The sequence below is a fragment of the Hyla sarda genome, chromosome 5 (assembly GCF_029499605.1).
Source record: "Hyla sarda isolate aHylSar1 chromosome 5, aHylSar1.hap1, whole genome shotgun sequence".
NCBI lineage: Eukaryota > Metazoa > Chordata > Amphibia > Anura > Hylidae > Hyla > Hyla sarda.
The window spans coordinates 184498556-184513481 of NC_079193.1; the positions used below are offsets into that span (position 1 = coordinate 184498556).

Consider the following 14926-nt stretch of genomic DNA (forward strand, 5'->3'; position numbering starts at 1 on the left):
AGTATGGGACCTGACTACAAAGTGGGAACACAGTATGGCATTCTAACACAAACAGGGCCCAACTTCAGTGTGGGGAACACTACTGTTTAGGTGGTATGATTACTGTGCAAAGCAATTTTAACATTTGTATAGAGGTAGGGGCATGTTTAACATTTGTGAAAAAAAAAGTCTTCATGGCAGTCTGGGCTGGGTGGAGAAGAAAAGTTAACATTAATGACTTTCAGAGAAGACACTCCTGTGAGTCACTTAATATAAATGCACTTTAATGACTTATATGATGTTTAATCCTGTGTAGAGCTAGTATCTAATACACTGTATTTAAAGGGGTACTCCAGTGGAATTTTTTTTTTTTTTTAATCAACTGGTGCCAGAAAGTTTAACAGATGTGTAATTTACTTCTATTAAAAAATCGAAATCCTTCCAGTACTTATTAGCTGCGGAATACTAGGAAATTATTTTCTTTTTGGAACACAGTGCTCTCTGCTGACATCATGACCACAGTGCTCTCTGCTGACATCTCTGTCCATTTAGGAACTGTCCAGAGCAGCATATGTTTTCAATGGGGATTTTCTACTACTCTGGACAGTTCTTAAAATGGACAGAGGTGTCAGCAGAGAGCACTGTGGTCATGATGTCAGCAGAGAGCTCTGTGTTCCAAAAAGAAAATAATTTCCTCTGTAGTATTCAGCAGCTGATAAGTACTGGAAGGATTAAGATTTTTTAATACAAGTCATTTACAAATCTGTTTAACTTTCTGCTACCAGTTGATTTAAAAAAAAAAAAAAATAATAATAATTAAAAAAAAGTACACCTTTAATCACTTATATGGTCTGCAGAGCCTGTAAAGAGCTGGGATCTACCACTACATGAGGGAATATTAGTCTATAGTGGTTTTTATTTAGTAACCGTTTGGTGGTAATGTGCACTCATGAGCATAGATTTATCAAAAACCTGTGCATAGGAAAATTGCCCAGTTGCCCATAGCAACCAATCAGATCGCTTATTTCACTTTGCAGAGGTCTTGTTAGAAATGAAAGAAGCGACCTGATTGGTTGCTATGGGCAACTTGTATTTGGTGATCATTGCATTATTTGGTAACAGTATATTATCCAGTCACTGTGGTTATGTTGTGTCAGTATTACTTGTCCCTTATATTCACATTAGCCTTGATACACTAAGATTTGTTCATAACAGTATGGTGATAATGTGTTCCTAGTATAATGATACTATTAAGTAGCTGTGTGACTATTATTTAGATTATACAGTATTATGATACATAGAAAATTCTTATAGCTACACATTGATTCCTAAAATAATATTACCGTATATACTCAAGTATAAGCCGACCCGAATATAAGCCGAGGCCCCGTAATTTCACCCCAAAAACCTGGGAAAAACTTATTAACTCGAGTATAAGCCTAGGGTGGGAAATACATCATCCCCCCCTCTCCCCTGTCGTCATCCCCTCCTCATCATACAGATCCCTCTGTCATCATCCAGACCCCCCCTCTCTTGTGGTCTACTCACCTCCCCAGTTGTAGCTCTGTTGGTCCTTCCCTGTTGTCTAACAGCCGTCCATCGTCGCCTATCTACGCTGCAGGGACCGTCCGAATTCCAGTGGGGAGGGTTAGCCGGGCCGTTTATCTTGACCAGGAGGCCCCTCCGCTCCGGGCCAGCCCCGGACTAGTGACGCTGCAGCGCAGGGACGTCCTTGCGCAGGGACGCCCCAGACATAATGGACGTCTGCTGCACACGGACGTCCCTGCGCGTCGTTGTCAGTGCAGCACAACTAGTCATGGGCCACACTGGAGCGGAGAAGAGGGCCTCCTGGTCAAGATGGATGGCCCGGACTGGCTTACCCTCCCCACTGGAAATCGGACGGTCCCTGCAGTGTAGATGGACGGCCCGTCTCAGCCCAAATACCCCCCCGCGATTTTTTTATATATATATATATTTTTTTTTTGTTCACTCGAATACAAGCAGAGGGAGACGTTTTCAGTATGAAAATCGTGCTAAAAAACTTGGCTTATACTCGAATATATACGGTAATTGGTTCCAAGACAACCATTGTGAGTTAAATATTATGTGTAGAAAAAAGAACAACCATTGGTTGTGGGGAGAGCACGGTTTAAAACAATATTCTGTTAGGTCATAACCTAGATAGTGCTGACTCCGCTTAGGGGTTTGTGTATGGATGTAACATCATCCTCCTGCCACATCCACCTATTAAACAGATATCACAGGTATAGACTCCAGTTAAAAACAATCCAAAAACAATGCCTGTTCTGTCCTGTGGATTGCATACTGCGTTCCACTGCTCCCATACCAGTCATGACAATGTGGGGAGATACTGACAAGTTGAAAAGATGGGGATTCTGTTGCCAAGGAGCACCACGTCACTCAGATAGGTATTTTTAGTGTGTTATTAGGAAAGTAATAGGGGCAACCAGAATAAGACTCCTGAAACGTGTTGATGATTATATTAGTTTTAAGGTAACAAATTGCAGAAGTGGAAGTATTTATGTGGAGGATAAGATTTTATTGGATAATTTTTAACTGGAGTCATAAGTTACTGAATCAGTGAACTGAAGATACCATCTATACCTGTTTTATAAGTGGACGTGGAAGGGGTTGATGTGACATCCAATACCCCCCCCCCCCCCCACTCTCCCAAGGCAGGGTTAGGGTGGGTTCACACCACGTTTTTGCAATAGTTTTTTTTCAGGTTTTTGATAAAAAATACGGATTCCTCAAAACCTGACTAAACTGTATCAAAACGTGTGTACAAAGTTTTATCTGTGTACGGTTGAAAACCGTATACGGTTTGAAAAGTGATGTCCGGTTGCATCCGTTTTTTAAGAAAAAAATCGCATACGTTTGAACTTTTCACTGCATTATGAATAAAGTTTCACTTGTTTGATTGAAATTCCAAGAAAAAAAACTGTGCAAATTCAAAAACCGTATGGTAAAAACTGGATGGAACCATACACACATACAGTTCTGTACGGTTCCCATTGACTCCCATGTTAAAAAAAAAAACGTATACGGGTCAATACGGTTTTTCACCTGGACCAATAACGTGGTAGGCCCGGTTTTCTGTCCAGAAAAAAAAAAGTGAAAAACGGAGACAACCGTATGCAATATGGTGCATACGGTTTTGAATGGAAAGTCTATGGGCACGGTTTTCTGTACGGTTGCATAAGTTTTTTGTTTTTAAACCGTATCCAAAAACTGTATAGAAAATCGTGGTGTGAACCCACCCTTAGTACTATCTGTTATATTACATATCAGCATATTGTTTTGAGCTGTGCTCTCCCCACAACCAATGGTTCTTATTTTTTGTATAGATAAATTTAAAGTTAACCCCTTGACCTGACTTTGGGGAAGGAACCAGGGAAGATGTAAAGAAATGCCTGCAGAACTTAGACAAGATTGAGTGCAGGCACAGAACTGTAAAAGGATGTACAACATTTCTGCTACACTGAAAGAGCAGTTACCTCCATAGTTCTTAAATGTAAGTTTGGAAAAACCAGGACTCTTCCTAGAGTTGGCACCTTAGTAATCAGGGTAAAGTTCCTTGATAAGAGAGGTGATCCTGTGTGCCGATTGAAGAAACTTCCAGAAGGTCAACGATCACTGCAGCACCCCACTAATCTTTGGGCTTTTTGGTATAAAGGTGGCCATAAAGAAACCTCCCTTCTGTTAAATGGGTACTCCACTGGCCAGCCTTCCGGCTGCATTCAGAACATTTAGTTCCGATCGCTGGGCGTAATGGCCATCACGCCCCCTCCCATAAACTTTTATTGAGGGGGTTGGCCTGACGTCACATGGGTGCATGACCGACCCCGCAGCGTGCGCAAAGCGATCGGAACTAAATGTTTCTGGGAGACCTGAAAATGTCTGTTAACTGACAGTCCCCATCCAACCTGACAGTTTGAGAATAGCGGAATTTCCTTATCCCCTTAAGGACCCGGGGTTTTTCCGTTTTTGCATTTTCATTTTTCCTCCTTACCTTTAAAAAATCATAACTTTCAATTTTTCACCTAAAAATCCATATTATGGCTTATTTTTTGCGCCACCAATTCTACTTTGTAATGATGTCAGTCATTTTACCCAAAAATCTATGGCGAAACGGAAAAAAAAATGAATATGAGACAAAATTTTTAACTTTTGGGGGCTTCCGTTTCTACACAGTATATTTTTCGGTAAAAATTACACCTTCTCTTTATTCTGTAGGGTCATACCGTTAAAATGATGCCCTACTTATATAGGTTTGATTTTGTAGTACTTCTGGAAAAAATCATAACTACATGCAGGAAAATGTATACGTTTAAAATTGTCATCTTCTGACCCCTATAACTTTTTTATTTTTCCGCGTATGAGGGCTCATTTTTTGCGACGTGATCTGAAGTTTTTAGCGGTACCATTTTTGCATTGATAGGACTTATTGATATAAAAAGTGACCAAAAATGCACTATTTTGGACTATGGAATTTCTTTGCACTTACGCCATTGACCGTGCGGTTTAATTAACGATATATTTTTTATAATTCGGACATTTCCGTACGCGGCGATGCCACATATGTATATTTTTATTTACACTTTTTTTTTTTATGGGAAAAGGGGGGTGATTCAAACTTTTAATAGGGGAGGGGTTAAATGATCTTTATTCACTTTTTTTTTTTCACTTTTTTTTTTTTTTCAGTGTTCTAGCTCTCATAGGGACCTATAACACTGCACACACTATTTTACATTGATCACTGGTTTCTCATAAGAAACCAGTGATTGATGATTCTGCCGCTTGACTGCTCATGCCTAGATCTCAGGCACTGAGCAGTCATTCGGCGATCGGACAGCGAGGATGCAGGTAGGGATCCTCCAGCTGTCATGTAAGCTGTTCAGATATGCCGTGATTTCGCCGCCGCTATCCCGAACAGCTCCCTGAGCTAACCAGCATGGTTTCACTTTCATTTTAAACGCGGCGTTCAACTTTGAACGCCGCGTCTAAAGGGTTAACCCCTTCCCGCTATTGGACGTATGCATACGTCCAGGCGAACTACATGTTCGCGCAAATGGACGTATGCATACATCCAAGCGATCTCCTGCTCTGCCGCGGGTAGCGCAGGAGATCGCCGGCGGGACTCAGCTGTCAATCACAGCCGGAGTCCCACCGCAGCTGCTGGGGCCGCGATTGCGCCGGTCCCGGCAGCATTAACCCCATAGATGTCGTGATCAGCTCTGATCACGGCATATATGGTGTTTGCAGGGGAAGCGCCCTCCCCCTGCCCACGAACGGCGGCGCCGCGATAAAATAAGGGGGATCGGGGGTGTCCAAGACACCCTCGATCCCCGTGAAGAGATAGGAGTGAGGTGGCAGGGGTGCCACCCCCTCCTATCCCTGCTATTGATCGGCGGAGCGGCCGACCAATAGCAGACTGGGGGCGGGGGGGTTAAAGTTCGGTTCCCCTCGCTATGCCCACCCATCGGTGTCCGGGCACAGCGGGGGGAACCGTGTAGTAGCGACGGCGGCGGTCACTTACCCGGCGGCGGAGCTCCAGATGACGGCGGCGGCTGTGACCATGGCGGCGGTGGAGGTGAGTATGGCGGCGGCGTGTCCGGGAGTCTGTTGCCTAGCAACATCTGCAGGGCGACAGTTTGGAGAGTGGTCTCTAAACTGTAGCCCTCCAGATGTTGCAAAACTACAACTCCCACCATGCCTTGACAGCTGTTTGCTGTGTTGGCATGCTGGGAGTTGTAGTTTTGCAAGATTTAGAGGGGTTCAGGCTGGAGATCACTGACAGCGGTCTCTAAACTGTAGCCCTCCAGATGTTACAAAACTACAACTCCCAGCATGCCCAGACAGCAGTTTGCTGTCTTAGCATGCTGAGATTTGCAGTTTTGCAACATCTGGAGGGCTACAGTTTAGGGACCACTGTCAGTGATCTCCAACCTGAACCCCTCTAAATCTTGCAAAACTACAAGTCCCAGCATTCAGGAACAGCAAAAGGCTGTCTCGGCATGCTGGGAGTTGTACTTGCGTGCCTCCAGCTGTTGCATAACTACATCTCCCAGCATTCCCTTTGGCAATCAGTACATGCTGAGAGTTGTAGTTCTGCAACAGCTGGAGGCACACTGTTTGGGAAATACTGAGTTAGGTAATAGGTTCTATTACCTAACTCAGTATTTTCAAACCAGCGTGCCTCCAGCTGTTGCAAAACTACAACTACAAGTTGTAGTTTTGCCCCCCCCCCCCCCCCCCCCCCCTCCCATGTGAATGCACAGGTTACATTCACAGTGGCGGCGGATTACAGTGAGTTCCCCGCTTCAAGCTTGAGCTGCGGCAAATTTTTTGCCGCAGCTCAAACTCCTAGCGGGAGACTCAGTGTAATCCGCCGACAGTGTGAATGTAGCCTAACAACACTACACTACGCTACACGAACACAAAATAAAGAGTTAAGCACTACATATACACACATACACTGCCCCCCCCCCCCCCCCCCCCCCCCCCAATAAAAATGTATCCTACGGCAGTGTTTCCAAAACGGAGCCTCCAGCTGTTGCAAAACAAAAACTCCCAGCATTTCCGGACAGCCATTGACTGTCCAAGCATGCTGGGAGTTTTGCAACAGCTGGAGGCACCCTATTTGGGAATCACTGGCATAGAATACCCCTATGTCCACCCCTATGCAAATCCCTAATTCAGTCCTCAAATGCGCATGGCGCTCTCACTTTGGAGCCCTGTCGTATTTCAAGGCAACAGTTTAGGGCCACATATGGGGTATCGCCGTACTCGGGAGAAATTGCCTAACAAATTTTGTTTTTTTTTCTCCTTTTAGCCCTTATGAAAAGGTAAAGTTGGGGTCTACACCAGCATGTTAGTATAAAAAAAAAACATTTTTGTACACTAACATGCTGGTGTTGCCCCATACTTTTAAATTTCACAAGCGGTAAAAGAAAAAAAGCCCCCAAAATTTGTAACGCAATTTTTCCTGAGTACGAAGATACCCCATATGTTGGCGCAAAGTGCTCTGCGGGCGCACAGCAAGGCTCAGAAGGGAGAGTGCACCATGTACATTTGAGGTCTAAATTGGTGATTTGCACAGGGGTGGCTGATTTTACAGCGGTTCTGACATAAGCGCAAAACAATAAATACCCACATGTGACCCCATTTTGGAAACTACACCCCTCACAGAATGTAACAAGGGGTATAGTGAGCATTTACAACCCACAGGTGTCTGAGAGATCTTTGAAACGGGTCGTGAAATTGAAAAATAAAATGTTTAATTTGCACAGCCCACTGTTCCAAAGATCCGTCAAATGCCAGTGGGGTGTAAATTCTCACTGCACCCCTTATTACATTCCGTGAGGGGTGTAGTTTTAAAAATGGGGTCACATGTGGGGGGGTCCACTGTTCTGGCACCACGGGGGGGCTTTGTAAATGCACATGGCCAAATTCTCTCTCCAAAAGCTCAATGATGCTCCTTCTCTTCTGAGCATTGTAGTTCCCCCAGTGCACTTCACGTCCACTTATGGGGTATTTCCATACTCAGAAGAGATGGGGTTACAAATTTTGGGGGGTATTTTCTGCTATTATCCCTTGTAAAAAATGTAAAATTTGGGGGAAAACGAGCATTTTAGTGTAAAAAAAATTTACATATGGTCGTGAAACACCTGTGGGGTATTAAGGTTCACTTTATTCCTTGTTACGTTCCTCAAGGGATCTAGTTTCCAAAATTGTATGCCATGTGTTTTTTTTTTTTTTTTTGCTGTCCTGGCACCATAGGGCCTTCCTAAATGCGGCATGCCCCCAGAGCAAAATTTGCTTCCAAAAAGCCAAATGTGACTCCAAATGTGAACTGTAGTGCACCAGCAGAGCACTTTTCATCCCGATATGGGGTGTTTTCTGAATCGGAAGAAATTGGGCTTCAAATTTTGGGGGGTATTTTCTGCTATTACCTTTTTTTAAAATGTAAAATTTTTGCTAAACCAAGCATTTTTGGTAAAAAAAATAAAAAATTTTTTTTACATATGCAAAAGTCGTGAAACACCTGTGAGGTATTAAGGTTCACTTTATCCCTTGTTACGTTCCTCAAGGGGTCTAGTTTCCAAAATGGTATGCCATGTGTTTTTTTTTTTTTTTGCTGTTTTGGCACCATAGGGGCTTCCTAAATGCAACATGCCCCCCAAAAACCATTTCAGAAAAACGTACCCCCCAAAATCCTCTTGTCGCTTCTGAGCCCTCTACTGCGCCCGCCGAACAATTTACATAGACATAGAGGGTATGTGCTTACTCGAGAGAAATTTGGCTACAAATTCAAGTATAAATTTTATCCTTGTACCCCTTGTAAAAATTAAAAAATTGGGTCTACAAGAACATGCAAGTGTAAAAATGAAGATTTTGAATTTTCTCCTTCACTTTGCTGCTTTTCCTGTGAAACACCTAAAGGGTTAAAACACTTACTGAATGTCATTTTGAATACTTTGGGGGTGCAATTTTTATAATGGGCTCATTTATGGGGTATTTCTAATAGGAAGACCCTTCAAATCTACTTCAAACCTAAACTGGTCCATGAAAAATAGCGAGTTTGAAAATTTTGTGAAAAATTGTAAAATTGCTGCTGAACTTTGAAGCCCTCTGGTGTCTTCCAAAAGTAAAAACACTTATGCCAAAAGAAACCAGAAAATGGCTAACAGCCACAGCTGGTCCACATTACATATAACCACCAACAAAATAGAACCAGACTGTGTTAAATATATAAATTCAATTTATTAGCATATATGCAAAAAATATATGACATACATTTAAAAATGGAAAGAATAAAATACGGCACTAGAGTCACAACTGCAGAAGATTGGAGACGGCAGGATGGAGGTCAATACATGGAATACATAGTATGCAGGGAAAATGAGCACAGTATCTTAATAATACAAAACATGTGGGAACTTTCTGCCCCGCCTATTGTGGGTGGGCAGAACGGGGAAACCGAAAGTTAAACCCCCCGATCTTCTATTGGTCATCGCTTCTAGACGACCAATAGCAGGGATAGGAGGGGTGGCGACCCTGCCACCTCACTCCTATCCCTTCAGGGAGATCGTGGGTGTCTTGGACAACCCCGATCCCCCTTATTTTCCGGGTCACCAGGTCACCATAGACCCGTATGATGCGGAATCGGTGCAAATCGCCCCCTACATAGGCTTGCAGTTAGGGGCGGAGCGTGACGTCACACGGGGCGTAGCCGTGATGTCACTGCTCCGTTCCCGTGATCGCCAGTAATCGGACCCGGAGCGAGCACGCTCCGGGGGCTGATTCTAACGGGGTGTGGCGTGGAAGATCAAGGGGGTCCCCAGCGGCGGGATCCCCGCGATCAGGCATCTTATCCCCTATCCTTTGGATAGGGGATATGATGTCTTAGCGCCAGAGTACCCCTTTAAACAGATTTGTAAATTATTTCTATTTAAAAATCTTAATCTTTCCAGCACTTATCAGCTGCTGTATGCTACAGAGGAAGTTGTATTGTTCTTTTCTGTTTAACCACAGTGCTTTCACAGAGGAGTCAGCAGAGAGCACTTTGGTCAGACAGAAAATAACTATACAACTTCCTCTGTAGTATTCAGCAGCTGATAAGTCCTGGAAGAATTAAGATTTTTAACCCCTTAAGGTCGCAGGGTTTTTCCGTATTTGTATTTTTCGTTTTTTCCTCATCACCTTCTAAAAATCATAACGCTTTCAATTTTGCACGTACAGACGTATATGATGGCGCCACCTATTCTGCTTTGTAATGACATCAGTCATTTTACCCAAAAATCTACGGCGAAACCGAAAAAAATCATTGTGCGACAATGCGTTTCTACGCAGTGCATTTTTTGGTAAAAATGACACCTTCTCTTTATTCTGTAGGTCCATTCGATTAAAATATAGTTCCCCCACAATGGTAGGCAGCTCCCCCCACAGACATACAGCTTCCAGCCATATACAGTGTACGGCTGGAGGCTGTATGTCTGTGTGCTGCCGCCACAGTGTTCCGGTCACCGCTCCTCTGGCCCGGTGTCACAATCTACTGCTATGGCCCCCACCAGGCCCCAGCCAGCGCGCGTCTTCCTCCGGTCCTCCTGAGCCTCTATGGTTGTACTCACGGGACGTCACTGAGGTCCTGTGCGTACAACCATAGAGAGGCGGAGGATCGCAGGAAGACCACAGGAGGACCGGAGGAGGACGCGCATCGGCCGGGACCCGCGGACATCCTTATGTCCCGAAAAGATTTTACGGGACACAGGGATGTCCGGCATAGGAAAACCTATGATTATCTGCCCGGGCCGGCTCCTGTGTGTGGCTGCAGGCGGGGGCCAGCCAGAGCAGGTAAAAAAAAACGAATTCATGTATACTAAAAACCAGGGTGCCTCCAGCTGTTGTGAAACTACAACTACCAGCATGCCCAGACAGCCTTTACCGGTCCGGGCATGCTGGGAGTTGTAGTTTCACAACAGCTGGAGGCACCCTGGTTTTTAGTATACAGTTATTAGTAATTCACTTACCCGGCGCCCGGAACTGTATGTTCCAGGCGTAGGGCAATAAACCTAGCCGGTGTGAGGTGAAAAATTCACCGGCGGTCATGAGGCTGCTGCGGGCGGGGAGCGGGTAGTCAGTGCTGTACCGCACCGCCGCAGCCTCTGTACTTACCGCTGACTTCCCGCTCTCGCCCGCAGCGGCCTCGGGCGTATATTCGCCGTATAACACGCACCAACTACCCCCCCCCCGTTTTGGGGAAGAAAAAGTGCGTCTTATATGGCGAAAAATACGGTATATAAGTTTGATTTTGTCGTACTTCTGGAAAAAATCATAACTACATGCACCAAAATTAATACATTTAAAAATGCCCTCCCCTGACCCCTATAACTTTTATTTTTCCACATACGGGGCAGTATGAGGGCTCATTTTTTGTGCCATGATCTGAAGTTTTTATTGGTACCATTTTTGTTTTGATCAGACTTTTTCATTGATTTTTATTTATTTTTATATGGTAAAAAAAAGTGACCAAAAATACGCTATTTTGGGCTATCATTAATTAATGATATATTTTTATAGTTTGGACCTTTACGCACGCGGCGATACCACATATGTTTATATTTATTTGCACAAGTTTTTTTTTTTTTTAAATGGAAAAAGATGGGTGATTCACACTTTATTAGGGAAGGGGTCAAATCATCTTTATTCACTTTTAAAAAAAAATTTTGTTTGGCAATGTTATAGCCCCTACAGGGGACTATAACCTGCATTACACTGATTGCCAGCACTGATCAATGCTATGCCATGTTTTCACCACACGACTGCTCCTGCCTGGATCTCAGTCACAGAGCAGTCATTTGGCGATCGGACAATGAGGAGGCAGGTAGGGACCCTCCCTGTGTCCGTACAGCTGATCAGGACACCGCGGTTTTACCGCGATGGTCCCGATCAGCCAGACTGAGCTGCCGGGAATGCTTTTTTTCTATTTCAGACACGGCGATCAACTTTGATTGCCGCGTCTGAAGGGTTAATACCAGGCATCACCACGATCGATATCGTGATGTCCGGTATAAACCACGGGTCCCAGCTATAGTCAGCTGCCGGGACCGACCCGATATGACTTATCAGCTGCTGTATACTACAGAGGAAGTTGTATAGTTCTTTTCTGTCTGGCCACAGTGCTCTCTGCTGACACCTCTGTGAAAACACTGTGGTCAGACAGAAAAGAACTATACAACTTCTTCTGTAGCATACAGCAGCTGATAAGTACTGAAAGGATTTAGATTTTTAAAGGGGTACTCCGCCCCTAGACATCTTATCACCTATCCAAAGGATAGGGGATAAGATGTCAGATCGAAGGGGTCCCGCTGCTGGGGACCCCCTGGATCTACCATGCAGCACCCACCTGTAGTGGCTTTCTGAACCGCTGGAGGTCCTCAGGCTGAGTCCATCTCGACCACCGGGACGGAAGATCGTGACATCACGACCCACACCCCACCCCTCAATGCAAGTCTATGGATGGGGAGAAGATGTCTAGGGGCGGAGTACCCCTTTAAACAGAAGTAATTTACCAATCTGTATAACTTTTTGGCACCAGTTGATTTGACCCCTTCATGACCACGGACGTAAATACGTCCTGGTGCGGAGGTACTTCGCGCTCCTGGACATACATTTATGTCCTGCACATGACCGCGAGCATCGGAGCAGTGATCGCGTCATGCACTGCAGGTCCCGAGAAACCGCCGGTAATGGCCGACATCAGCGATTGCGCTGATGTCCGCCATTAACCCCTCAGATGCCGTGATGACTACAGATCACAGCATCTGTGGCAATGGACATGTTTAAATGGATAATCAGATCACCTGCGGCGCTGCCGCAAGGATCCGATCATCTAAAATGGCGGCCGGAGGTCCCCTCACCTACCTCTGGCCGTCTCCAGGGATCTTCTGGTCTGAGATCGACCAGAGCAGAAGATTGCCGATAACACTGATCATTGCTATACCCTATGCATAATACTAAACAGTATTAGCAATCAAATGATTGCTATAGATAGTCCCCAATGGGGACATAAGTGTAAAAAAAAAAAAAAAAAAGTTGTTAAAAAGATCCCTTCCCTCAATGAAAATGTAAATTGTCCCTTTTTCGCATTTAACCCCCAAAAAGCGAAACAAAAGTAATAAAAATATTTGGTATTTCCACGTGCGCAAATGTCCAAACTATCAAAATATAATGTTAATGATCCCGTACGGTGAATGATACATAATAAAAAGTCCAAAATTGTTGCTTTTTTTTGTCACATTTTATAAAAAGTGATTTAAAAATGTCATATGCGCAAATGTGGTATCTATAAAAGTACAGATCACGGCGCAAAAAATGAGCCTCGTACACGGAAAAATTAAAAAGTTATAGGTGGTCAAAATAGGGCACTTTTAAACATACTGATTTTGTACAAAATTTTATATTTTTTAAAAGCAGTACAATAATAAAGTATGTAAAGATGGGTAGCATTTTAATCGCATTGACCCACAGAATAAAGAAAACATGTAATTGTTACCGTAACGTGTACAGTGTGAAAACGAAACCCTCCAAAATTAGCAAAATTGTAGTTTTCATTTAAATTTCTCACTAACAAAATAATTTTTTGGGTTCTCCATATATTTTATGGTAAAATGTGAAGTGTCATTATAAAGTACAATTGGTCACGCAAAAATCAAGTCCTCATATAGGTCTGTGAATGAAAATATAAGAGTTATGGATTTTAGGAGATGAGGAGGAAAAACAAAAACGCAAAAATAAAATTGGCATGGTCCTTAAGGTCAAAATGGGCTTGGTCCTTAAGGGGTTAAAAAAAAGTTTTCCACTGGAGTACCCCTTTAATTTGCACTGATAAGTGACTGGATTGCTTTTTAATTGCTGATAGATTTCAGCTGTTGTCTTGGCTTTCTGTGCCTTTTTGCACCTCGCTTTCTTCATCTGTTCAATGCTTTTTTTTTTTTTTTACTGTGTCATGTAACATTATTACACACAACCTTATTTCTGAGCTTATTTGTTTGGGTTTCTTTGTATGGATTACTTGAGTTGTTACCAACATCTGGAAATTTCATGTCAATATCTACTTTTAGTAAGAAAAATGGTAATGTGTTTTTTTATTATGGTTCCAGTATTGTTAATAGCAACAATAAAGTTGCAATCTATGCTATTCTTTTTGTCAGAAATACCGGAAAGACCAATTTAATATACCTAAAAGAAAAAAAAGTGTAATAATGCCGTTTTTAATTTATGTACCACAACAGTAGAGTTTAACTTTGAGCAAACATTTAAGTTACACAAGTTAGTTCTGGATAATAATCAATGTATTTTTGTGTTTTACAAGGCGTTAAAAAGACCATGGATCACTCTTTTGAGTTGGGCAGAGATCAACCGCAGTCTATGTATTTAGATTCATCCTTAACTAAAAATAAGAACAAACTTGTTCCTGCTTTGGAGAAATCAAGAACTGATAATTTGAATTGCCCTCGATCTTCAAGCAACACACATGATTCCTGTGGTATCACATTTGGGGGAAAAAAGAACATGCATATTTCAGAATTGATATCAGAGGTTGCTAAATTTGCTGATACAAAACCAATTCTTAAAGGTAAAATTATTTTCATATAATTGCTAAGTTCATAATTTTTACATTTTATTCAGGTTCATTAAAGGGGTACTCCGGCCCTGAGACATCTTATCCCCTATCCAAAGGATCAATGATCTGCAGCGGTGTCGCGGGGGGATAAATAGCCGATAACTTATACCGGAATATCGGTATAAATTATCGGCTATCTGCCCTAACCTCCACCGATTATCGGTATCGGCCCTAAAAAAAACGATATCGGTCGATCCCTAGTAAATACTCAAATTCCCCATAATGTACCCATTCTTGAGCATTTTTATTCTTAGAACTCCTATTGTTGTGCTGTTTCTTTTATTTCAGAAAATAGATAAAGGAGCTTCACACTATAAGTGTATATTTGTATAATTAACTGGCCCGAGGTACTGAGATGCACTTTACCCGTAGTGCCAAAAAGCTAATGGTGAAAAATTGTAAAATTCAGACCTCTAGGCACATTTCTATTTTGTGCGCAAATAATGGTGAATAATAAGATTAGAAGTGTGGCTGGTATCAAAATATATTATACTTTATTAAGTAGTTTAACATAGGATCAAGTCTCTGAGCAGGGCCCTTGCTACAGAGACAGTAGTTGGTATACTATATGTTATGTTAAAAGCAGTTTATCATATTATGGCATAAATAATGGTTACCAGTCTTAACAAGGATATTAAATGCAATGGGAAATAAATAATTAAAAAAATACATAATAAAATAAAAATAGTTGCAGCGCTGGAAAAATACAGTTTGTGGGTGACACAGTTATAGTCTGTT

General features: G+C 42.8%; 1 protein-coding gene across 6 annotated transcripts in view; it reads left to right on the forward strand.

Moving 5' to 3' along the window:
* LOC130273680 (serine-rich adhesin for platelets-like) overlaps window positions 1–14926 on the forward strand; it is a 222744-nt gene that overhangs the window by 196892 nt on the left and 10926 nt on the right. For all 6 annotated transcript variants that reach the window (XM_056520883.1, XM_056520880.1, XM_056520882.1 and 3 more), the window contains one exon: window positions 13877–14140. In XM_056520883.1, coding sequence (XP_056376858.1) covers window positions 13877–14140 — 264 coding nt within the window. The remainder of the gene's footprint in view (window positions 1–13876; window positions 14141–14926) is intronic.